This window comes from Mustela nigripes, chromosome 13 (assembly GCF_022355385.1).
Source record: "Mustela nigripes isolate SB6536 chromosome 13, MUSNIG.SB6536, whole genome shotgun sequence".
In the NCBI taxonomy this organism is placed as follows: Eukaryota; Metazoa; Chordata; class Mammalia; order Carnivora; family Mustelidae; genus Mustela; species Mustela nigripes.
Genome location: NC_081569.1, coordinates 29665495 through 29691278, shown reverse-complemented (window position 1 = coordinate 29691278; position 25784 = coordinate 29665495). Strand labels below are relative to the sequence as shown.

Genomic DNA, 25784 nt, shown 5'->3' with positions numbered 1-25784 from the left:
TTCTTTCACTTAATAATATACATTTAAGATTCCTCCATGTCATTTCATGGCTTGGTAGCTCATTTCTTTTTAGCTTTGAATAATTTTCCATTATTATACCACAGGTTTTTTTTTGTTTTTTTTTTTTAAGATTTTATTTATTTATTTGACAGAAAGAAATTACAAGTACACTGAGAGGCAGGCAGAGAGAGAGAGAGAGAGAAGGAAGCAGGCTCCCTGCTGAGCAGAGAGCCCGATGCGGGACTTGATCCCAGGACCCTGAGATCATGACCTGAGCCGAAGGCAGCGGCTTAACCCACTGAGCCACCCAGGCGCCCCTATACCACAGTTTTTTTATCTGTTCACCTACTGAAGGGCATTTTCGTTGCTTTGGGAATATGAATAAACCTGCTATAAAAATCTGGGTACAGGTTTTTCAGCTCATTTGGGTGAATACCAAGGAACACAACTGCTGGATTATGTTAAGAGTATGATTAGTGTTATAGGAAGCTGCTAAACTGTCTTCCAAAGTGGCTGTACCATTTTGCATTCCCACCAACAATGAGTTAGTGTTCCACATCCTTGCCAGCATTTGGTGGTAGTGGTAGTAATGTTTGGTATTCCGGCCTTTTTTTTTTAAATTGAAATTATCATTGAGATAATTATAGATTCACTTGCTGTTATTTTTTTTTAAAGATTTTATTTATTTATTTGACAGAGAGAGATCACAAGTAGGCAGAGAGGCAGGCAGAGAGAGAGAGAAGAGGAAGCAGACTCCCTGCTGAGCAGAGAGCCCGATGCGGGACCCGATCCCAGGACCCCAAGATCATGACCTGAGCCGAAGGCAGTGGCTCAACCCACTGAGCCACCCAGGCACCCTCACTTGCTGTTATAAAGAGAATAATTCAGAGAGGTCCCCATACACTTTGCCCAGTTTTCCCCAATGGTAACTTTTATTTATTCTTATTTTGGTTTTTTTTAAGATTTTATTTATTTGACAAAGAGAGCGCATGAGCAGGGGGGAGGGGCAGAGGAGAGGGAGAAACAGACTCCCCTGCTGAGGGGGGAGGGAGCCTGACTCAGGGCTTCATCCCAGAACCTTGAGACCATGACCTGGGCCAAAGTGTCAGACACTTAACTGACTGAGCCACCCAGGTGCCTCCAGTGGTAACATTTTATAAAACTATAATATCACAACCTGGAGATCGGTGTCATTATCTACTGATCCTGTTTAAATTTTCCAAACTTTACTTGTATATTTAGTTGTATGTTTAATATATCTTCTGAAATTCTTGTTACTTAATAAATGCATTAGAAGCTGTAGCTTTCTCTCAAGGTCACACTTTTGCTGGACACCACAAATATTGGTATGTAACTTTTCATTGGTTAGTACTAAACATTTCATTATTTTAGTTGTCATTGCTTCTTTAATCCATGGATTATTCAGAATGTTTCTTAATTGCCAGATATGTGGGTTTTTAAAATATATTCATTTATAGCTTTATAATTAACCTCTAACCATTGTGGTTAGAGAGCTGGTATGATAATAATTTCCTGGAATTCGTTAAGATGTCCTTTGTGTTGGCTTTATATATGATGAGTTTCTATAAATTCTCCATGTGTGCTTGGAAAGAATTAAATTTTCCTTTTGATAGATGTGGGGTTTGTGTATCTGTCTGTTGGATCAAGCGTATTATTAGCTGTATTAATCAAATCTTCCTTATCCTTACAAAGTTTTGTTTGTGTAATCAGTTTCAAAGAGAGCTGAATTAAAGTATTCCAAGGTAGGATTGGCTTTCTTTTGATGAGTGTTAGTACTTTTTTTTTCTTATACATTCCACTCTTTATATCTTAAAATCACAAATAAAAGACTTACAATCTCTGCCTTTTTATTAAATTAATTTAATCCATGTAGTTAATTAGGATTGGTGGTACATGTGGGTCTATTTCTGCCTTCTGGCTCTGGATTTTCAGTTTGACTGAGGGTTCTCTTTGCTTCTTGTTTTGTCCTCTCCTGTCTTTTGTTCATTTGATTGAGGTTTTTTTGTTTTGTTTTGTTTTTTAATTCAGCCTTTGTCTCCTCTGCTGGTTTAGAAGTTACATTTCTGTTTCTGTTCTTTTCTTGGTTACATTTAGATTTTTACCTTGCATTCTTGACTTTCAAACAATAGTAGAGATTCTAGTTTTAACTTCTGCTCCACTCCCATCTTCCAGTCTGTTGTGGCCAGTATTTTAGTTCCAGTTTGTTCTAACCCCTCCCCCAAATTAGTTTTTTCCCCTAATACTAATGGCAAGTCTTTAGATTTCTCAACAGGTGTATCTGGTTTTTTTGTTTGTTTGTTTCTTTCTTTCTTTTTTCTCTCCATGACTTCCTACAGCCCACTCTCTCCTTTTAGGCTTGGTCTTTATACTTTTTTACAAACTCTTTTAGCAGAGATTTATATACAGTAAACTTTAGTCTTGGTATGTCTGAAGAAAGTTTTTAAAATTATATCTTTATTTTTCTTTATTTTTGTATAATTGATCATAGCTTTTAATTCTAGATTGACACTGATTTTCTTTTTCTTTTCTCTCTCTTTTTTTTAAAGATTTTATTTATTTATTTGACAGATAGAGATCACAAGCAGGCAGAAAGGCAGGCAGAGAGAGAGGGAGAAGCAGGCTCCCTGCCAAGCAGAGAGCCCAATGTGGGGCTCCATCCCAGGACCCTGAGATCATGACCTGAGCCGAAGGCAGAGGCTTAACCCACTGAACCACCCAGGCGCCCCTTCTTTTCTCTCTCTCTCTCTCTCTTTTTTTTTTTTAAGATTTTATTTATTCATTTGAGAGAGAATGAGCGAGAGAGAGCATGAGAGAGGAGAAGGTCAGAGGGAGAAGCAGACTCCCCAAGGAGCTGAGAGCCCTATGTGGGTCTTGATCCCCGAAGTCAGGGATCATGACCTGAGCCGAAGGCAGTCACTCAACCAAGTGAGCCACCCAGGTGCCCTTCTTTTCTCTTTTTTAAGTAGGATCCATATCCAGTGTGGAGCCCAACACAGGACTTGAACTCAAAACAGAGTCAGATGCCCAACTTACTGAGCCACGCAGGCACACCCCCTCCCCGCTTTTTTTTTACGTGGACTCTGATTTTTCTTAACATTTTGATGATGTGATTTCATCTCTCCTAGCTGCTCTTTTGCTGTTGTTAAGTCTGTTGTCTAATTGTCACTTTTATGAATGCTTTTTCTCTCTTGTGACTTTTAAGATTTTCCTTTTTGACTCTTGTTATTTTGCACTTGCACTTCTGTATTCTAGGTTTGGACTTACTTTTATTTGTTCCAGTTGGGCCTTGTTCTGCTTGTTCAACCTGACCTGAGTCTTTTTTTTTTCTTTGGCTCCTCTTTTTCTTTTTTCTTTCCCCCTGATCCTCTCATTCATTCTTCTCTGTATCTTTTATAGCCTTATCTCTCTCTGTCATCCCCCTGCATTCTGGAATATTTTCACATTCCATTTCCCAATCTTGAATTCTCTCTTCTGCTCTGTCTCCCCTGCTCAATAACTTAAAAAATTGTTTATCTTAATATTGTGTTTAATTTCTGTACTTTTTTTTTTAAACTTTTTAAAAATCTGCCTGTTTTTACCAATTGGTATTCCTTCCTTTAAGGTCTTTGAACATCTTTAACTTTTTAAAAACTATACTACGGAACTGTTAGAACTTTTTATTATGGACATCTGTAGCGTACAAAAGAGAGGATGGTAACGAGCTGCCTGTGTCCTTTACTCAGCTTTCAACAATTACCAACATTCTGCCATTCTTTAAACATGCTTATGTTAGAGATGCTTTTAGATGATTCTCTTATCATTCTTGGAGTGTAGGTTCATGTCATGTTACTCTCCCATGTGGTGGTTTATTACCTCTTGTGGTGTTTTTGTTTTTCCAGCATAAGCTCATTTTGAGTTAGGATTTGGTTCCATGGGAGTCCCATGTGCTAGATTATGGAAGCATTCCTAAGGGGAGTTTTGTCTGCTCCTCCACGGGGGCCCTGCAAGTTTAGCTGGTTGTCATCGTTTTGGAGTGTTATGAATTTGGAGTCTCCGTATGTGCCTGGTGAGAACCTGGGCTTCTGTCTCTCACGGACCCTGTTTTTCCATGAGGGCCATGACAAACAGCCAAGTTCCTTATTTTTCCAGGCCAGAGGGCAGTTTTTAAAGCCCCAGTTAATGGGAGATGGAAGTGTAGTTCTTCTGGCCCTGACTTTATGCATTTATCTCAGTGCTGGGTCCTGGCATGCAGGGCACCTGCAGCCTGGACGCCTCCCTCTTGGGATTAAATCCACCATCCTCAGGCCTCAGATGTTAAGAACCGTATCCAGGTCCTTCTCCCTTGAGTCCTACAGCTTTGGCACCTGCTCATCGATGGTTAATTCCTTCTTGTTTCTAGCCCTGAGGACTCTGCTTTCTGTCTTGGTTTTAAGCTTAGCTATATGTGTAAGGAGTGTGGAGTGCTGGATTTTTTTTTTTTTTAAGATTTTACTTATTTATCTGACAGAGATCACAAATAGGCAGAGAGGCAGGCAGAGAGAGAGGGGGAAGCAGGCTCCCCGCTGAGCAGAGAGCCCGATGTGGGGCTCGATCCCAAGACCCTGCGATCATGACCCCATCCGAAGGCAGAGGCTTACCCCACTGAGCCACCCAGGCGCCCCTGCTGGATTTTTTCTAGCATTTCTGAATGAGGTTTTCTTTGGAGAGGGAAGGGAGCAGTGGACTTCATATCAGCCTGTCCTCGGTCATGGTTTTGTTTGCTGGGTTTTTTTTGTTTTTTATTTTTTTTTAATATTTTATTTATTTATTTGACAGACAGAGATCACAAGTAGGCAGAGAGGCAGGCAAAGAGAGAGAGATTGGGAAGCAGGCTTCCCGCTGAGCAGAGAGCCCAATGCGGGGCTCGAGCCCAGGATCCCAGGATCACGACCTGAGCCAAAGGCAGAGGCTTTAACCCACTGAGCCACCCAGGCGTCCCAACTCCTGTTTTTGATTTTTTTTTTTTAAGATTTTATTTATTTATTTGACAGACAGAGATCACAAGTAGGCAGAGAGGCAGACAGAGAGAGAGAGAGAGAGAGAGAGAGAGAGAGGAGGAAGCAGGCTCCCTGCTGAGCAGAGAGCCTGTCTCAGGGCTCTATCCCAGGACCCCCGGGATCTTGACCTGAGCCACAGGCAGAGGCTTTAACCGACTGAGCCACCCAGGCGCCCCCTGTTTTTTATTTTAATAGCTTAGGCTTTTGACCTCTTGTGTGCCAGGTACTTGCCTTATTTCCCTGAGTTGTGTGAGGCACGCCCTGATATTATCACCCTTTATGTGTTTATTTTACAGATGAGGAAAGAACTGTGTTCCTTATGATCTCAGAGTTGGGAAGCTGGGCTATTAACCCAGGGGGTCTGACTTCAGCCGCCAGGCTTTGCCACCTCCTGTGTTCCCTGTCGCTCCATTCCAGATAGAGCAGGGCAAGGATAATCTTTTTTTTAATACTCACATTACTCTAAAAGTAACTTTGATTTCTTTTTTCTCATTGTCAGAGTAATTCAGACTTATTTTAGGAAACACGAAAAATAAAAACATTTGTAAAAGAGAAAATATAATCACCATAACCACGTAACTTAGATGTAACTGTAAATATTTTCTTGTGCAGTTGACCCTTGAGCAACATGGGTTTGAACTGGTTGGGTCCGTTGATATGTGTATTTTTCCCCGAAAAAAAAAAGTACAGTACTGCAGATATGTTTTCTCTTCCTGTGATTTTCTTAAATAACTGTTTCTATTTTTTAGTTCAGTTTTCTGTAAAAATACAGCATATTATATATATATACACATACACACACACACACACACATAATATGTGTTAATTGTATGTTATCAGTAAGACTTCTTGTCAACAGTAGGCTATTGGTAGTTAAGCTTTTTGGGAATCAAAAGTTACACTGAGATTCTGCACTGTATGTGAGGTCAGCACTCCTCATTCCTAATCCTGGTGTTGTTCAGGGGTCAACTGTATTTCCTTTGCGTTAAAAAAAAAAAAAATGCCTGTAGGAGCACCTGGGTGGCTCAGTTGGTTGAGCATCAGAGCCTTGGTTTCAGCTTGAGTCATGATCTCAGGTCCTTGGATCAAACCCCAGCTCAGGGCTCTGAACTCAGCAGGAAGTCTGCTTGAGATTCTCTCTGTCCTGCCCCTCTCCCGCAGGCCCTCCTCACAGTGCGTGTTTGCACTCTCTCTCAAATAGATATATAAATCTTTTTTAAAAATGCCTGTGATTTAAAAAAAAAAAATGCCTGTGATTTTATGCCCAACTTTTGTCACCTAGTAGACCATGAGTAATTTTTATCATTAAAATATATTATAAAGAATTATTTTAAATGTTTAATATTTTTAAAACATATTACAGAAGTTAAATTAACTTCAATAATTTTAGAAATATAGAAATGTATAAAGTAAAGACCTGACTTCCAGTTGGTCATTGTTGTTAACACTTGGTACTCTGTGTCTTTTCAGAACTTTCTTCTTTACAAATGCATTGTGCTTGTTTTTAACAAAAATAGGAACTCTACATGTTATTCTGTAAGGTACTGTTTTACTCAGTATTATGGCTGTCTTTCCCTGTGTGTTCATAATGAGCTACATACTAATATTTTTATAAGCATTTATCTCAGAATTATATAAGTAATATGAATAGATGCTCAGGAAAATTTAAGCCACATAGGAAGACACAGAATAAAAATTCCTAGTTTGAAAAAATACAGTGTCCTGGGGCACCTGGGTGGCTCAGTCGGTTAAGCTTCTGCCTTCAGCTCAGGTCATGATCTCAGGGTCCTCATCGGGCTCCCTGCTCAGCAGAGAGCCTGCTTCTCCCTTTCCCTCTCCCTCTGCCTGCTGCTTCCCTACTTGTACTCTCTCTCTCTCTGTCAAAAAAATAAATAAAATCTTTAAATACATGTATATACACACACTCATATATATGTATATATTGTTCTGTTGCATACTCTGCTCTCTTCCATCCCACCCCACCCTGACTGGCAGGAGGCTAACCTTTCTGGCTAGCCAGCCATTTGGCATGAATCAGCCTGTAGGGCTTTTCCTATATGTTTACTTACTTAACTGTATAGTTGCAGAATGTGTTAGGGAAGAGAGAGAGTGTGTGTTTGTGTGTGGTGTGTGTTTAGTATAAATTAAACTATCTTTGTAAATGCTGTGTAACCCTCTACACTGTGTCTGCATTTCTGTGGTAGGTGAGATTATCCTAGAGATTGTGTTTGTTGTATCAGAGGGTATATGTATATTATATTATCTTTTCCTGTTTGCCTTTTTATTTGTTCTTGTCTTATCCTGCTTGTGGCCTTTTTTTTCCCTTTCTTTTTTTTAATTATAAAAACCAGATGAGATTACCCTCCTAACAAAACTTTAAGTGTGCAGCACACATTAACTATAAACAATGTTGTCCAGAAGATCTCTAGCACTTTTTCAACTTGCATGATGGAAGCTTAAACCCTTTGAACAGCCACTCTTCATCTCCCTTCCCTGCCAGACCACAGTGACCACCATCCCCCTTTCTGCTTTGGTGAGTTTGACTATTTTAGTTACGTTATGTAAGTGGAATCATGCAGTATCTGTCCTTCTGTGACTGGCTTAGTTCACTTTCATTACATTTAACTTTTTATTGAGAGATTTACATTATTTAACATAATGCTCTCCAGGTTCATCCATGTTACCACATCTTATCCTGTAGGATTTTCTTCTTTTTAGTGACTCAGTAGTAGTCTGCAACTGAGTAGAGTTGACACACAGTGTTACATTAGTTTCGGGTGTACAACAGAGTGATTGCACAAGTCTCCACTTTATGCTGTGCGCACAGCAAGTGTAGCTCCCGTCGGTCACTATGCAACACTGTTACAATATCATCCACTAGCTTCTCCCTACTACACCTTTTATCCCCATGATTTACTCATTCCATAACTAGAAACCTTTCTTCCCCTCACCCCTTCACCCATTTTGCCCAACCTCCTATCTCCCTCCCCTCTTGCAAAATCAGTTCATTCTTCTCAGTTCACTCATTGATGGGTCTGTTTCTGCTTTTTCTTTGTTTCTTTTGTGTATGCATTTGTTTTTTAGATTCCACATATAAGTGAAATCGTATGGGTCTTGTCTTTCTCTCTCTGACTTATTTCACTTAGCATTACAGCCTCTAGGTCCGTCCATATCGTTGCAAATAGCAAGATATTACTCTTTTTTATGGCTGAATGATAGTCTTCTTCGTGTGTGTGTGTGTGTGTGTGTGTGTGTGTGTGTGTACACTACATCTTCTTTATTCATTCAGTCTGTCAGTGGGCTTTTAAGTTGCTTCCATATCTTGGCTCTTGTAAATAATAAATAATACTGCAGTAAATATAGGAGGGCATGTATCTTTTCGAATTAGTGTTTTCATTGACTTTGGGTAAATACCCAGTAGCGGAATTACTAGATCATACAGTATTTCTATCTTTAATTTTTTTTAAGAGTTTATTTATTTATTTGACAGACAGAGATCACAAGCAGGTAGAGAGGCAGGGGTGGCTCAGTCCCAGGATCCTGAGATTATGACCTGAGCCTAAGGCAGAGGCTTACCCACTGAGCCACTCAGGCGCCCCTCTCTATTCTTTAATTTTTTAAGGAACCTCCTTACTGATGTGGCTATACCAGTTTGCATTCCTTCCCACAAACAGTGCACCAGGGTTACTTTTTCAGCAACACTTGTTATTTCTTGTCTTTTTTTTTTTTTTTAAGATTTTTATTTTTAGGTAATCTCTACATTCAACATGGAGCTTGAACACACAGCCCAAGTTCCACTCACACACTCACGTGTTCCACTGACTGAGCCAGCCAGGCGCTCCTTGTCTTTTTGATTCTGACCATTTTAACAGGTGTAAGATGATAGTGTGGTTTTGATTTGCATGTCCCTGGTGGTCAGTGGTGTGGAGCATCTTTTCCTGTGTCTGTTGGCCATCTGTACATCTTTGGGAAAATGTCTATTCAGGTCTTCTGCCCATTTTCAACTCAGACTGTTTGAGGCTTGGGGGGTGTTGAATTGTATAAGCTCCATATATATATTTTGGATATTCTTTATTGAATATGTCATTTGCAAATATCTTATCCCATTCAGTAGGTGGTCTTTTGTTGATGGTTTCCTTTGCTGTGCAGAAGTTTTTTAAATTTTGGTATAACTCCAATAGTTTATTTTTGCTTTTGTTTCCCTTGCTTATTTAGACATGTCTAGAAAATGTTGCTAGGGCCAATGTGAAATAAATTATTGCCTGTGTTTTCTTCCAGGATTTTTATTGTTGGAGATCTCACATTTAGGTCTTTAATCCATGTTAAGTTTATTTTTTTGTTTGGTGCGAGAAAGTGGTCCAGTTCCATTCTTTTGCATGCTTTTTGCTTTTTGCATGCTGTCCAGTTTTCCCAACACTACTTATTGAAGAGACTGTCTTTTCCCCATTGTGTATTCTTTCCTCCTTTGTTATAGATTAATTGACCATATAAACATGAGTTTATTTCTGGTTTACCACATCTTTGTTATTCATTCATCCGTCAATGAACACTTAGGTTGATTCCATATCTTGATTATTGTGAACCATGCTGCAGTGAGCATGAGAGTGAAAATAACTCTTCAAGATCCTGATTCTTGGGGCGCCTGGGTGGCTCAGTTGGTTAAGCATCTACCTTCAGCTCAGGTCACGATCCCAGGGTCCTGGGATCGAGCCCTGCTTTGGGCTCCCTGATCAGTAGGGAACCTGCTTCTCCCCCTCCCACTGCCTCTTCCCCTGCTTGTACTCTCTGTCTCTGTCAGATAAATAAATAAAATATTTTTTTTAAAAAAGATCCTGATTCTTTTGGATAAATATTCAGAATTAGGATTACTGTATAATATGGTAGTTCTGTTTTTTTATTTTTTCAGAAACCTCCATACTGTTCTCCATATTGGCTGTACCATTTTACATTCCTACTAACAGTGCACAAAGATTCCAGTTTCTCCACATCCTCTCCAATACTTGTTATTTTATGTTTGCTCTAATAGTGGCCATCCTGACAGATGTGGGGTAATATCTTACTGGTTTTGATTTGCATTTCTCTAATGATGAGTGTTGTTGAGCATCTTTTCATGTGTCTGTTGGCCATTTGTATGTCTTCTTTGAAGAAGTGTTTATTCAAGTCTTTGCCCCCTTTGTAATTGGTTTATTTGGGGTTTTTTTGGCCATAAGTTGTAGGAGTTTCTTTTTTTTTTTTTTTTTTTTGATATTTATTTATTTAAGGAGGGATGGGGAGAGGTGTAGAGGGTAAGGAAGAGGGAGAGAAGCAGACTCCCTGCTCAGCATGGAGCCCAACATGGGGCTGTGTCTCATGACCCCAAGATTATGACCTGAACCGAAATCAAGAGTTGGGTGCTTAACCAAATGAGCCACCCAGGCGCCTGTAGGAGTTTCTTGGATATTAACCCTTTTAGATATTAACCCTTAATCAGATATATGATTTGCACATATTTTCTTCCTTTCTGTCTGTTGCCTCTTGCTATGTTGACTGTTCCCTTGGCTGTGCAAAAGCTTTTTATTTTGTTAGTCCCATTTGTCTTTTTACTGTGGTTGCATGTGTCCTATCCAAGAAATCATTGCCAAGACTAACGTCACAAAGCTTCCATCCTATATTTTCTAACAGGAACTTTATAGTTTCTTTAAGTCTTTTATGTATGGTATAAGCTAAGAGTCCATTTTCGTTCCATGCAGGTAAATATTTGGTTCTCCCAGCACCATTTGTTGCAGAGACTACCCTTTCCCTTTGTGTATTCTCGGTACTCTTTCAAAGATCAGTTAACCATATGTGTGCTCGTTATTTCTGGACTCTGTTCTGTTCCCTTGCTCTATAATTTATTTGTCTTTATGCGAATACCATAGTGTTTTGGTCACTGTGGTTTTGTTATTTTTTTTTTTTTTTAAGATTCTTATTTATTTATTTGACAGACAGAGATCACAAGTAAGCAGAGAGGCAGGCAGAGAGGGAAGGCAGGGGAAGCAGGCTCCCATCCCAGCACCCTGAGACCATGACCTGAGCCGAGGCAGAGGCTTTAACCCACTGAGCCACCCAGGCACCCCAGTTATGTGATGTGTTTTGAAACGAGGAAGGGTGAGGCCTCAGCTTTGTTCTTTCTTCTAAGATTGGTTCAGCTATTCAAGGTCCTTTGTGGTTCTATATGAATTCTGGAGTTGTTCTTTCTATTTCTGTTTTTAAAATGCCACTGGGATTTTGGTGGGGGTTGATTGAACCTATAGATCTCTTTGGGTAGTATGGACATTCTAACAGTGCTAAGTCTTCCCATCCATAACCATGGAATGTCTTTCCATTTTTTTGGTATCTTCTTTAATTTCTTTCAGCAGTATTATAGTTTTCAGTATACAGGTCTTTCACCTCCTTGGTTAGGTTTATTCCTGAGTATTTTATTTGTTTGATGCTATTGAATATGGGATTGTGTTTCTTAATTTACTTCTTGGAAATTCCTTGTTAGTGTATGGTGATACAACTGATTTTTTTTTTTTAAGAGTTTATTTATTTATTTATTTATTTGAGAGAGAGGGAGAATGAAAGGGGAGAGGTCAGAGGAAGAAGCAGACTCCCCACTGAGCAGGGAGCCCAATGCAGGGCATGATCCCAGGACTCTGGGATCATGACATGAGCTGAATGCAGATATCTAATGAATGACTGAGTCACCCAGGTGCTCCACCTCTTAGTTCTAATGGTTTTTTGTGTGTGTGGGGGATCTTTAGAGTTTTTACATATGAGATTATGTCATCTGCGAATAGAGATAATTTTATTTCTTCCTCTCTAGTGTGGATGCTTTTTATTTCTTTTTCTTGCCTAGTTGTTCCAGCTTGGACTTCTGGTACTGTGTTGAATAGAAATGGCAAGAATAGGCATCCTTGCCTTGTTCCTGACCCTAGAGGAAAAGCCTTTAGTTTTTCACCATTGAGTATGGTGTTAGGTATGGGCTTTTCATTCATGGCCTTTAAAATGTTGAGGTAATTTGTAATTTACTCTGTTCCTAGTTTATTGAGTATCTTTGTCATGAAAGGACTTAAATTTTGTCAGATTTTTTCCTGCATCTATTGAGATAATCATATGATTTTTATCCTTCCATCTGTTAATGTGGTTTATCCCATTGATTGATTTTTGTGTGTTGAATCATCCTTATATCCCATGTCATGAATCCCATTTGGTCACAGTATATGCTTCTTTTAATGTGCTGTTGATTGTGGTTTGCCAGTGTTTTATGAAGGATTTTGCATCTGTATTCATCAGGTAGTTTTCTTGTAGTGTCATTTTCAGGCTTTGTTATCTGAGTAATGCTGAGCTCATAAAATGAATTCGGAAGTATTCCTTCCTCTTTAAGATTTTAGAAGAGTTTGGGAAGGATTGGATGTTAATTTTTTAAATATTTGGTAGAATTTACTTGCGAAGCCATCTGGTTCCAGGCTTTTCTTTGTTGGAAGGTTTTGGATTCTGATTCAGTCTTCTTACTGGTTATAGGTCTGTTCAGATTTTCTATTTCTTCCTAATTCACTCTTGGTTGGGGGTCAGTTTCTAAGAATTTATACATTCCCTCTAAATTAAGTTTTTTGCATGTAATTGTTCAGAGTAGCTTCTTATATAACCATTGCAGTATCTTTCTTTCATCTCTGAATTTAAACAAATATGAATCTTCTCTTTTTTTTCTTAGTTTAGCCCGAGGTTTGACAGTTTTGTTACCTTTTCAAAAAACCAACTGTTAGGGGCACCTGGGTAGTTCAGAGGGTTAAAGCCTCTGCCTTCAGCCCAGTTCATGATCCCAGGGTCCTGGGATCGAGCCCCGCATCGGGCTCTCTGCTCAGCAGGGAGCCTGTTTCCTCCTCTCTCTCTCTCTCTCTCTCTCTCTCTCTCTGCCTGCCTCTCCGCCTACGTGTGATCTCTCTGTGTCAAATAAACAAAATCTTAAAAAAAAAAAAAAAAACACCTGTTAGTTTTGTTGATGTTGTTTTTCTAGTGCCTGTCATATTTATTTCTGTTCTAATTTTGATTATTTCCTTCCTTCGTCTAACTTTGGGCTTAGTTTGTTCTTCCTTGTCTAGTTCTTTGATATGTAGAGTTAGGTCGTTTGACATTTTCTTTTTTAATGTAGGTGTTTACTGCTGTAAACGTCCTTCTTAGTCCTGCTTTTGCTATATTCCATGAGTTTGGTTTGTTGTCTTTTGTTGACTTAACCCATTTGTCTATTCTGTTACCTTATTTTATTGAGCTGTAAAAGCTCTTGCACATGGGCTTTTTGTCTTTTTTTTTTTTTTTAAGATTTTATTTATTTATTTGACAGACAGAGATCACAAGTAGGCAGAGAGGCAGGCAGAGAGAGAGGAGGAAGCAGGCTCCCCACTGAGCACAGAGCCCCATGTGGGGCTCGATGCCAGGACCCTGGGATCATGACCTGAGCTGAAGGCAGAGGCGTTAAGCCACTGAGCGCCCCAGGTGCTCCAAGGCTTTTTGTCTTTTATGTGGCAAGAATTTTTCACAGTTGCTGGTCTTTCATATTTTAATTCTTTCATCATGTAGGAGTTTAAATTTTGATGTAGCTAAATCAATTGATCTTTCCTTTCTTGGTTTCTCTCATATTTAAAAAGGTCCCCTCTCCCCAGGGCTATAAATATATATTATTATAATTTTATGATTACATTTTTATATGTAGATCTTCACTACATCTGGATTAATGGGAAGGATGTGAAGTAGGGACCCAGTGGTTCACAAAAGCAGGGCTTTCTGTGATTGGCTGGGAGGTGTTCTGTCCCCACAGATAGCACCTTCACGTGTTGCCTGTTGGCCTTAATGTCAGGTAGCTGGGCTGTTTCTAATTTTTTGCTGTTATAAATCTCTCCTGTATTTCTAGTCATTTCCTTAGGGTAGATTCATAGGACAGAATTACAAGATCAGGAGGAGACGGGACAGTGACGCAGTTACAAGCAGAGTTGTGTTTACCTCTCAACACCTCTGTTCAGTTGCTTTGCAGCCTTCTGCCAGGTGTTCCCTCATGCCTTCCTTGTGCTTTAGTTTTTTGGTTTGAAAAATGGGTGTCTTTATAGTAGCCCTTCAGAACTGTGCTGAGGTTTAAATGTTTAATACACTTGAAATACTGAAACAGGGCGTGGCATATAAAAGTTCTCAATTATGATCTGTTGTTCCTGCTGCTGTTTTTATAAGGATGGGCATTTTGAGGCAAGTGACTCTCTGGAAAGATACACCAATTTTACATTTCCATTATGGGAGTATGGGAGATCCCACTCCCCCAACCCTTGTTACCATTGAATCTTATCATTTTTCAAAGCTTGGTTAATTTGTAAAATTGAATATGCATGAGGGCTCTCTCACTCTCCCTCCCTCCCTCTCTCTCTCTTTTCTTTTTAATATATAATTTTCTATTACCCTTTTGAACCTTAAAATTAAACTGCTGTCTTTAGGAAATGGTTTCTGTTGCCTTCTGGGTCCCTTTAATAGAACCGTATTTTTAGAACTCGAAGCCCACCTTCTTTTAAGTATTTGCTTTCCCCCAATTCATCACTTGGTCATCCTCCTGAGTTTATGCTCGGAGCTTGTTCTTTGGGTACTGACATTCATTTGGGTTGTGAGTTGAGCCCCACGTTGTGTGTAGAGATGAGTTAAAAATTAAACCCTTTGTTTAAAAAAGTGTATTTGTGGTGGCATGGTTGGTTAAGTGTCCTACTCTTGGTTTCAGCTCAGGTCGTGATCTTGTGGTCCTGGGATCAAGCCCTGTCGGGCTCAGCAGGGATACTGCTTCAGATTCTCTCTCCCTTTCTCTCTCTCTCTGCTCCCCTCTCCCATGCACCCTTGCTCCTTCTCTCCCTCTCTCTGTCTCTCAGAAATAAATAATTCTTTTATAAAAATATAGCTTGAAAAAAAAAGTTTTGTGAATTTTCTTGAAACAAGTTTCTGAAGCACTGACTTCGGGCAAGTTTCCTAACCTCAGACCTCAGTTTCCCCTTCTGTCAGATGAAGGTCAGATGAGGTGGTCTCCTCAGCTGTCCGCCGCTGGCCCTCAGAGTTCCGTGGGGTTAAATGGAGGGCCGTGGGAGTTCAGGGGCAGGTAGCTCACAGGGTGGAGTGAGCAGGGCTGCCTACTGGAATTCTGCTGGGAGCAGGAGCTGGGATTTTGCTCTGTGGCGGACTTAGACTTGGCTGGGCCAGTCGGTAGACAACACTTCACCAACACTGCACTTTAGTTTTTCTTCCTCCTTTTGTAGCAACTCTCCATTTCTGGGCAGTGTTCTTGTTTATGGCTGGGAGGGACTGTGTGTCTAGACAGGGAAGGTAGGACTGCTGTCCTCCCCGGACCCCCACACTTCCTCCTTTCTACTGCCTAATCAGAAAAGTGTCCCTTCGCTCTTTTTCCAAGCCACCGACTTTGAATTGAGCTTTGCTGCTTGTAAGGGGGTAGAGGAGTGCTTTCTGGTTCCTGCTAAAGTTACCTGACAGCGGAAGGTGTGCATCTGATAATTATAACTCTGTGCTTCCAAGGCCGGAGCCATTTAGCTAAGAGCAGTAATCCTGATCTTATCAGGAGGGTTTTGTAGTCCAACAGTGTTGCTTATAACAATATCTGTTTTACTTCCTGGGGCTCCGGTCGCCTTTTAGGATTCTTCTATAATCCTGCCCATTAGCCCCTTGTGCATGTCTCATTACCTCCTGGAATTGGTTAAAAGTGGTGGGAGGGCAAAGATGTTTTTCTTTCCTTCCTACCAAGATCTGGGAATTGGACTTTGAACATTACAGCGTCATCAGCCTGGCCAGCATCAGAGCAGTCACAGTATTGTAGAGGTGATGCCTAAAGTAGAGCCTGGGTCTAGCCAAAGAGAAGGTAGTTTATGGGTTGCTTATTTTTAAAAAGTTACAGTAGTAACAACAGCAATATTCAGCCCAAATACTTGGGTTACATTTTATATTTCAAAGCAATTAAATAGGTGCTCCCTTCGGCAGCACATATACTCAAAGCAATTAAATAGTATCTATGAGTTTGAGATCAGCCCCTTTGAAGTCTAGTTCCTTTGCTAATGACTACTTTGAGATTCAGGCCCCAGGAATTTGCCCAGATCCTTAATCTTGGGGTTCAGAATCTATTAGATTATAGAGTAGAGAGAACAGAAACAAATTACTGTTCTGTGTTTTCCGAGAATACTCAAGAATCTCTATAAGGGTTGTCAGTATGCGTGATGGTGTTTAGAGGTTTAAGAATACAGGGAGCCCAAGTGAGGAGTTGGAAGCTTAGCCTCTGTACTTTCAGTCTGAAGGAAAGGGTTAACACTTGCCTTGGGGAGGAGTGAGGAATGGGAACTAAAATTGCTTTGGACATCTGAGCTGTGCTTTAATAAGATATTCCAGGTGGTCAAGGAGTAATCCTAAAATAGCCTAGATACTTAATTGCTTTTAAAGTCAGGCGCTCCTGTCTCTGGGGAGGTACGGCTCTAAGGAATGTAGTGTTGGCTCCTAAGATCTTGGAGGCGTGGTCTGGTTGTGCCTTTTTTTTTTTCCCTTCCTTTCCCCAAATCCCAGTAAAAAAAAGGCCCAACATAGCCTTCTTGGGTCAGGAAACACTGGTTGGATTTCTCCCTTTCTCCTCCCTAGAAACTTGGCTCTTGCCACTGCCAGGTACCATAACCTGGCTTCTTCCAGGGTTGTGGGATATTTTCTCTCCCTCCCTTTCTCAGACCAGAGACAGTAGTCTGTTTTCATTAGTGCTCAAAGGCCTCCTGCTTGGTTCCTTGCCCAGCGTCTCTCCCTTTCCATCAGAAGGTACCTTTCTCATTATGAGATTCACATTCATCCTCTTTCTCTTTTCGGCCTCTTAGTACGATCCTGTCATTTCTCTCTGGTCCTGCTGCCCCCTGTCCCACCCTGGATTCTGCATGGCTTCGGCACAGCCAGCCAGTGCCGGTGCTGGCTTTCCCTCTCTGGTCTTCTGTGCAGTGTACAAAAGTAGTATGTCGCATTGCAAGCCATTATTGAGAGCCATTCAAAGTAACTGTTGTTAAATGAAGAGTCATACTGCTCCCATACTGGAAAGACTACATATTGTGAAGGTGTTAGTTCACGAAATTGTTCTATCATTTCATTGCAATCCAGATTTTTTTCACTGGAGGCAAGGGAGAGGCAGGAGAGCAAGTGATGGGGCTTCACAGATGAGTCAAAGTTAATCTAGAAAAAATCAGCCATTTTCTTTTAATCATCTTTCTTTCCATTAAGATCCACAAGGTCAGAGGTTCGTAACTGGCTTGTTCTTTTTTCCCTCAGAACCCTTCACAGTATCTAGTATATCCTAGGTGATCAAATAAATATATGTGAATGAATATAAAGAAAAGTTGAAAAGTGAAAATCTCATTTTCAATGGGATTTAATCCATTTAATCTTAATGCAAATGGTATCCACATACTTTTGTATATTTGGATTCTATTCTCTATTCTATTCTCTCTAAAGTAGGTCATTAAAATCATCTAAAACACTGGTTTAATTATTTATTTTTCTGTTCAGAAAACATCCACTGCCTCCCTCTGTTCACAGTTCAGAGTTTAAATTTTCTCATGGTATTCAAGGCATCTCACAGCCTGTTTCCACCTCAGCCACTCAGACTCTCCCGCATCCTCCCTGCCAAAACACGCCCTGTTTATCCCCCCATTCCATGCTCATTTACACTGTAAATCTCCCCTCAGCCCATTCTTCCAGGCGGGCTTTATCTCCACCTCTGAGCCGCCCTCCTTTCTTCCACCTCCTGGGCACTTTTTTTCGGCACTTTGGCTTGCTCTATTAAATGCTGTGTGTGTCTAGCTTGTTTTTCCAACCATGTGGTAAAACTCCCAGTGGGGAGAATCACTTTTTGGGGGGTGGGGGTATTCTCAGCAGCTTGCACAAGGCTCTACCTGGTGTGGATTCTCAGGAAATCAGTGTTGAATGAATTTGTCACAGGGTCTTTGCTTCTCAGAACAGAAAGGGCCCCTAGAGGCCCTCTCCTCCAGCCCGGTCTCATGTTGGACTCCACAGCGTGATATCCCAGACAGATGGCCTTCTAGGGACAGGAACCTGCCCCCCCACCTCCTGAGAAGGCCCCCTTCATCCCTGAACTGTTCGGATCGTTAGAGAAGTCCTTCTTCTGTCCACTTGAAATTGTCCTCCTGGCGAATTCTGCCCCATGACTCTAGTTCTGTCTTCCAGGGCTTTACAGAGAGAAGGAAAAACAGGACAAAACAAAACAAAAAAAACACCCTTCTTCTACAAAGGTAGCTTTTTAAATTTTTAAAGGAGTGAATACATTTCCCCTCTGTCTTCTTGATCTTCCAGGGTTGAGGTATTGAGGAAGCACTATGTTAATTTTGAGAAGCTGTCAGGTTAGACTGATATATTGTTTTCAAAGGCCTTTTATGAGCGAGTTGTAGTGCTAGGTGCCATATTCCACCAGTCCTCCCAGAGGCAAAACCTACTTATCTCTCTGTCTCTTTCCCCTGATGCCCTGGCTCTGGGGGAAGCGGGGTGGGGGGGTGGGGTGGCGGGGTGGGGGGGTGGGGTGGCGGGGTGGGGGATCCTGCCCCAGATGTTCTGTTCTGGAAGTAGTGGTGAAAGGTTAACAATTTTTATTCCAGTACCCCCCAGCACCCTAGATAAGTCTCCGCTGATGATGTGTGAAGGCTGGTTTCCTGCTTGGCTGGCCCTCCCAGATGTCACCAATGAGATGAATCAGGGAATAAAAGAATCTTCCTATGAGAGGAACCCCGAGGGCCATGACTTGGCATTGCAGGCATTCTGTAGCCAGGAGGATTTTCTTCTCCTCCCTCTCTCCTTTCCTGATGTCCCTGCGAGAACACCTTGTGCTCTTCTTTCTGCCCACCAGGCAGAGCAGTGTTAACAGAGAGAGCCAGACCTGGGTTCGTTATATGCTGTGCTGCCACCTGGAAGCTCTGTGACCCCTGGCCAGTTAAGCAGTTTGCTCTTTGAGCCTCTGTTCTCCCACCTCTAAATCATAGTTCAGTGAGAAAAGGCCTGCTAAGCCCCTGGCCCAGCCCTTGCTGCACAGGAGATACACAGACATCAGCTTGCTGCTCCCCTCTCTCCTTCCCCCAGCCTTCTTTTGCTGCCATTTTTGAGGGATTTAAAGGCACGACACTGTGGCTTCCCTGGGGGAAAGAAGCTGAATATAGACATAGTAGCCAAAGCTAGTCTTGGGTTGGTATTTGGGAACAAACTGTCAGTTTCCTGTGAGCTCCTGGCGAGATCAAAGCGGTTAAGAGAGTTCTCAAGTAGGAGAGGCTGGGAAGGTTGTAAATGGCCGTCAGTGAGCACTGGCTGCTGCTGGCCTCCCTGTCACAGAGCCTGTTCCCCTGGGCCGTAAACTGAAATGTTTTTCTTGGGGACCCCTCGACAGTGTTGAGCTGGCTCCCTTTGGACGTGTGTTCCCCACACTCACGTCTACCGCTCCCCAGTTGCCTCCCTACCATGGTCTGCATTGGCCACACTTGGCATCCAAGAAATAAATCATCCCTCGGCTTCCAGCAGTCACACCCACAGCCTGGGGATAGGCTAAGAAACCAGCGCACAAACTCCAGGTGCCTAAGGGGGCTGTGTTCTGCAGTAGTTGGTCAGAGCGAAGAACCGAGAAGATAGCCGTGGAAGCCTGTAGTCCTCCCTGTGAAAAGGGGGAGAACTGAGGCGTTGTAGGGTTGGAGATCGCTGCCTTTCAGTATACCTGTCTGCACTTTCTATGTGCTGGGGCCTGGGGATACCCCGATGGGCATGGACAGGGGACAGAGGCAGGGGTACAAGTCGCCAGCACACCAGGTGACAGCCCAGAGGAGAAAGGCGTGGATTCTGCCCAGTGGCAGAGGCGGGAGGCTTCCTGTGGGGGGGAGGCAACATTCCAGCAGGACTGTAAAGGGTGGGCAGGTCCAGGAATTACTCTCACTTCAGCTAGAAAATCCTGTGAAGCAGGGTTTAACTGCCCCAAGACAAAGAGAATAATGCACAGAGAGTGGACATTTCCCCACCAACCCCAGCTGAGTATTTTAGATGAAGTAATGGCCCATCCTTTCCTTGGACAAAAGAGAACACCTCCACTCATGGGAAACTCTTGCCCTGTGTTTTCTTTAAATCATCACTAAAATTCCTATCTGTGGAATGGGTCGAACTGTAGGATTGCCCAAAGAGTTGGATGCCCTCTTTCCATCCTGTTCTGGCAAATCTCCCTGTCCTCTGCGGTCACTGAGCCAAGGGTGCTTTATGCTAAAATCCCATCACTACGCAGATTTTTAAGTGTTTCCTATTTAGCAGGCCATAGCTAGTGCCAAGTCCGACCCTCCCGCTCAGGTTCTGATTCCATTTGATCAGAGCTGGAGAAGGCCAAGGGGTCCTGCTGGTCCCCAGACCCCCTCCCGACCCCCCAGGGCATTCTTCTCTGTTCCAGAGCTGAGCCCTCACACCTGGGTGTTTATTTTCACACGTAGTCACATGGTGGTTGCACTGGTGTGCTTGTTTTGACGCTCATCTCCTGCTGTGGGAAGCGCTGTCTGGGTTCTGGGTTGTGGATTCCGACCTCCCCACCCTTCCGTCCTCCCCACCTGGCTGAGTGTTAAAGCATTTCTGAGAAAGCTCTGAGTGCCTGGAAGTTACTTGTAATTAGCAAAAAACTGTGTTTTCATCTCTCTTGGTCACCTATAGAGAAAGAAACCTCCTGTGAACAGAATCCGCTTCAGATCCCCAGCTAGAGAGAGCTGGGAATTGAGCTGCCACAGTAAACAGCTGACATAACAGAAGCGGCAGTGATCCCCCATTAAATGTCTTTCAGCCGATAGGGGCTCCCGGGATAATTGACTTTCCAGCAGGAATTACTGGCTCAAACAAAATCAGTGGGCATTAGGGTAACCTCCTGCATCCTTTGAAAGGGGGACTGTAACTCCGTCTGGTTTTGCTGACCTGACAGGCATAATTCATCTTGATTATTCATTGTGCTAGTTGCCACCAGATGACACCAGATTTCTGTTCACTGTAATTACAGTGTGGGGGTGAATCTTAGCCTTTTTCTTTATTCTTTTTTGTTGTTGTTGTTTAATAGTGTTTCTCCTGCTTGGTTATTGGCCTCCCTGAGCTGAAGAGCTGTAGGGAGATCTCTGGTGGCGTCTGCCTGGGGAGATGATGAGTGCACTTAGATAGCATTTACTGAGCACTTCCTCACACACATCTTTTACGAGATAAGTAGGGAAACAATTTGGTCTAGCCTGTTCCATTTCAGCTGACAGAGTGTCAGTTCTTCTTGGTTATACTTACCTCCCTGTGTACTAAATTGCTATCAGAAAGTAGGTCTGCATCTCAGAGCCCTCTTTGAGTAGGGGAAGCAAAGTATGGTCCCAAAATATGACTAAATAATAACCTCCGGCTTTCAGGCAAGCTTTGATTAGAGGGGGAGCTAGGAAGAAGGGAATTAGATGAGGCTTTTGTTTTATTGATGAGGTTTTACAACACGATCCCTGTGCAGTCCAAAGAATGTCCTCCCAAGAAACCTCTGCTCCCCATCCCCAGAGGCCCCTCCCCAACTATTTGCGCATGCGCCTGTGGTCCTGGGGGTAGAAATGAAAGAGTGACGGGCTCCATTCGTCCAGTCCCATCTATGAGGTCCTCCACTGGACCAGCATGGCAGAAATGAACAGCAGACTTCTATAGACAATTCATGTTTCCCACTAGCAGAGAGCCTTTTTGACTCTTCTGTACAGTAGATGTGTGTGTGGTTTTTTTTTTTTAAGATTTTATTTATTTATTTGACAGATAGAGATCACAAGTAGGCAGAGAGGCAGGCAGAGAGAGAGGAGGAAGCAGGCTCCCTGCTGAGCAGAGAACCTGATGGTGGGACTCGATCCCAGGACCCTGGGACCATGACCTGAGCCAAAGGCAGAGGCTTTAACCCACTGAGCCACCGGGGCGCTCCTGATGTGTGTATTTTTAGAAGAGGTGCTTAATTGATACAAATAGCCAGTTACTGCCTTTTAGCAATGTTATAGTTCATCAAGCATTTACTGGGGCCTATTAAGTGCCAGGTGGTGTGCTCTTTGCTGGGGTTACAAGCATGAATGAGACACTTTTGTTCTTGAGCTTACAATGTGGTGAGGATGATGGATAATTCCAAAATATGTTAAGTTCTAACCTCAGAATATACAGAGATTGCTTCCAGAGTGCTTAGCACGGCTGGAGTGAGGGGAAGGCTTCCCCCAGAAGATGTTACCTAATCCGAGGAGTAAGAGTTTCGCAACTGAATAAAGGCAGGAAGCAGGTTCCAAGAACATAAACAAAGGCATATTTGCCATTTGCTCCTATTTGGCTGAGTGGTGTTGGTTTAACCTAATCAATTAAATTAGCATTAGGTTTTCATTATTTCTCTAATGGCAATGCATTTCACCCCAGTGACACAGTCTCTGTACCTTGGAAAGAATGTCAGTCTCCGAGGACCATCCTTTCTCTAGACTTATGGCTTCTAGTGGGGAGGCTTGGCCAAGAGACCAGAACTTCAGGACCTGTGTCCTGCTCCCGGGACACTTTGCCCTCCATTTAGAGTGTCATAACGGAAGCTGGGCTAGGTGTCATTATAACATACCGTTTAGTATCTAAGCACACCATAAAAGTCATACAAATGCATATACTGTATAGAACCTAAAGAAGTACAGCTCAGAGTGATGGTTTCTGGAAGATCAGCTAGGGATGAGTAGGTTCTCCAAAAGTTGGGCCTTGGTGTCCTTGTCTTCTAGGATTATCAAGGAAAAGTAATACCCACCCTCCTCCAACACATGGATGTGATTTTTCCACCTGACTCCCTCTTATTTTGGAATGTAATTGAAAGCAAAAGAAGAAGCTGTCCCATAGGAGTGGCAGAGGCAGTCAGCCTAGCAGTCTTCTATGGTCTAAGCCCAGGATAGCACAGTTGCTGAAGGTCTTCGTCTTTGCCCTGAATGATTGCCCCTCCCTCTGCCACTCTGTCCTATTCCCTTCTGAACTCTGTGCTTTGTTCCCCTTCAGAATGGTGGTTTGGCCTGGAGTGATGATGCTGATGGAGGCCGGGGAAGAGAGATCTCTCGAGATTTTGCCAAGGTCTGTAATGTTTCCTTTGTGATAACAAAAGGGGCAGTTCTGCAGTGGGTTGTTGTATCTGATCCCCAAGGAGTAAGGACAGGAGTGGCCTGTGAGTCATATCTGTTGTCATACGGAGAGAAGATTGTATATCTCTGGTGTGAGACTTCCTGCATTAGTTGGAATTTTTCACTGTGTTTTTTTTCTGGGGGGACCGGGATTGCAGCTGTATGAACTGGACAGTGATCCGGAAAGGAAAGAGTTCCTGGATGACCTCTTCATCTTTATGCAGAAGAGGGGTGAGTGTGCAGTCTACTCAGTTTTTCAACTCCGTGAGTATTAATTGAGTGCCTACTGTGCACAAGTTACTGTTAGCCATCCTCCATGCAGAGTGCCAGCGTCTTACTTAGCCCAGGAGAACAAGAAGCATTTCCTGATTATCGATTCTGGCCTTAGCAGAGGAATTGGCAGACAATGAGATCGAAATGGGCAGGAGGGCCCTGGCAGAAAATGAATCCATCCAAATTTTGTCCTGCCTTATTTGTGATGCTCTCTTCTGATTAACTGGTCTCTAGGAGATAATTTCAAATTCAAAGGTACTTTTTCCTTAGCCTTCTAGCAACCTTAGACATCACTTTAAACTAGTATGTGGGGTTTCATGTTGGTGTACCTAGTCTCACAGAGACTGAGAAAGCCCAAGAAAAGGCTAGAATGATTGCCCTGAATGATTGTCCCGTAGAATTTGGTGAGAGGGTCTGAGATGATCCATGAAAAGGGAAGGCTAACTCTCTTTTTCTTACCCATTGGCTCTTTGGTTTTTGCACCCACTGGCTCGGTTGGGGCGTTCTTGCAGTTTGTAGGTTATGTGGGCATCTGCTTTATAATGCACCTTCCCACTTCTCTGTCCATCTCTCTTTCTCACTTCCACCCCCCCCCGTTCCCCAGCCATCTCCACGTTGGACCCTGACGTGACTGAGTCTTGAGCCCCAGTGACTCAACTTCCTGGCTTTATATCCTGTCATAGCGCTGGGTTCACCGGCCAGGTCAGCCCTCAGGAAGCATGGTCAGAAACCCAGCCTCTCTAGGAGAAGGTCCACAGCAACCTGCATAGCTCCACCCTCATTACCCTTAGGACACAAGAGAGAGCTGTTCCCACCAGCCTCTTGCCTGGGACCCTGCTTTCCTTGGCTTCTGTGTCAGCTCCTTTATTGGGATCTGGGACTGAAATCCTCCTCTTCTTCTTAGGCTGAGCTTAAAGGCAGCCCCCAGCAGGTATTACTCTGTGTGAACTCCTTTCTTTCCCGCTCCTTCCTCTTCCTTTACATTCTAAATCCTCACTGCTGTCCTAGCAGTGTGCCCATGACAGCTGGTTTGTAACAAGGATGACTGAAAGTTTTGTGTCTCTGTGTCCTCCCATCGCCAGGCCTCTCAGAGCAGTCTAAGCAGCCTAATTAGTTTACTCCCCCAACTACTATCTGGAGCTGCATGTGTCGGTAAAAAACAAGAATATAATCCTGAAAGATAATGTGACCGGCAGCAGTGAAACTCCCTGGTTGCCCTGAGAGCGAAAAATCCACTTAATACTTTGGTCTCCCTTCCAATTACCTTTTAATTATTTACAAGCTCCACAAGCCCAGCTGGTGCAAACCCAGGAGCTGATCACGTCTCGGAGGGGCTGCCATAGCAGTATAGATTTTAATCAGCAGTGTGGCTCCACTGCTTTATTCTCTACTTTATTGTTCATCTCCCTTCCCAGAAGGATTTTTTTTTAAAGGAAAATGGAAGTTAGATCAGCCTAGCCAAGAGTGAATCTCAGAAATGATTTATTTACTACTCTGTGTCCTCACTAGACTAGGCGCTCCTTGAGGACAGCCAGTTGGTTAGTTCTTTGCGCCCGCAGTGCTAGCACAGCACCAGACTGGGAGGTGCTCAAGAGGTGTTGGCCGTCTGAGGAGTCCTGTAGGCTTTCCTTACTCAGAAGGCCTGGAGCTGGCCCTCTTTAGATAGCCACCCTATAACTGGAAGTCAGTACCAAAAAGCAGCGTGTGCAGACAAGCTGGCCACTCCGCGGTGGCCAGGTACTGCCAGACTGCTGTTGAGTGTATTTCTGAGTGACCCCAAAGTGGGAGTAAGGGACTCCCTTTGATCGCCGCAACAGATCTTGTTCTGTCCTCAGCACATAAGCTAGGTATTTCACTGTTTGCTGGCATCACCCATAGGAACAGAGGAGTCCATTTTGCTATTTGTTAGTTATCCGAATACGAGTTTTCTCAGCCTCAGCATATTTACTTTGGGGACTGGACAGTCCTTTGTTGTAGGGACACCTCCCAGTCGTGATAACCCAGAATATCTCTAGTTAGAGTAAATGTCCCCTGGAGGACAAAGTCACACCCATCCCCCACCCCCCATTAAGAACCACTACTATGGAAGGATGGGAAAGAGGATGAAGGTCTAAAATTTACTTTGGAGAGATATTCTTTCTGGAAATCATCTTCCCTCCACCCCAGTAGCAGGACCCGAGGGCAGCGGGGGCCTGTGCCGAGCAGTATCACCAGCGCTCCTCCCATGGCTGAGTGCCAGAGGAGTGGGTGTGGGGACCCTGTCCTGGGCTGCAGCACAGGGGAG

General features: G+C 42.9%; 1 protein-coding gene across 2 annotated transcripts in view; it reads left to right on the top strand.

Moving 5' to 3' along the window:
- ARID3B (AT-rich interaction domain 3B) overlaps window positions 1–25784 on the top strand; it is a 72630-nt gene that overhangs the window by 28953 nt on the left and 17893 nt on the right. For both annotated transcript variants that reach the window (XM_059371837.1, XM_059371838.1), the window contains 2 exons: window positions 23109–23180; window positions 23386–23458. In XM_059371837.1, the coding sequence (XP_059227820.1) occupies window positions 23109–23180; window positions 23386–23458 (145 nt within the window). The remainder of the gene's footprint in view (window positions 1–23108; window positions 23181–23385; window positions 23459–25784) is intronic.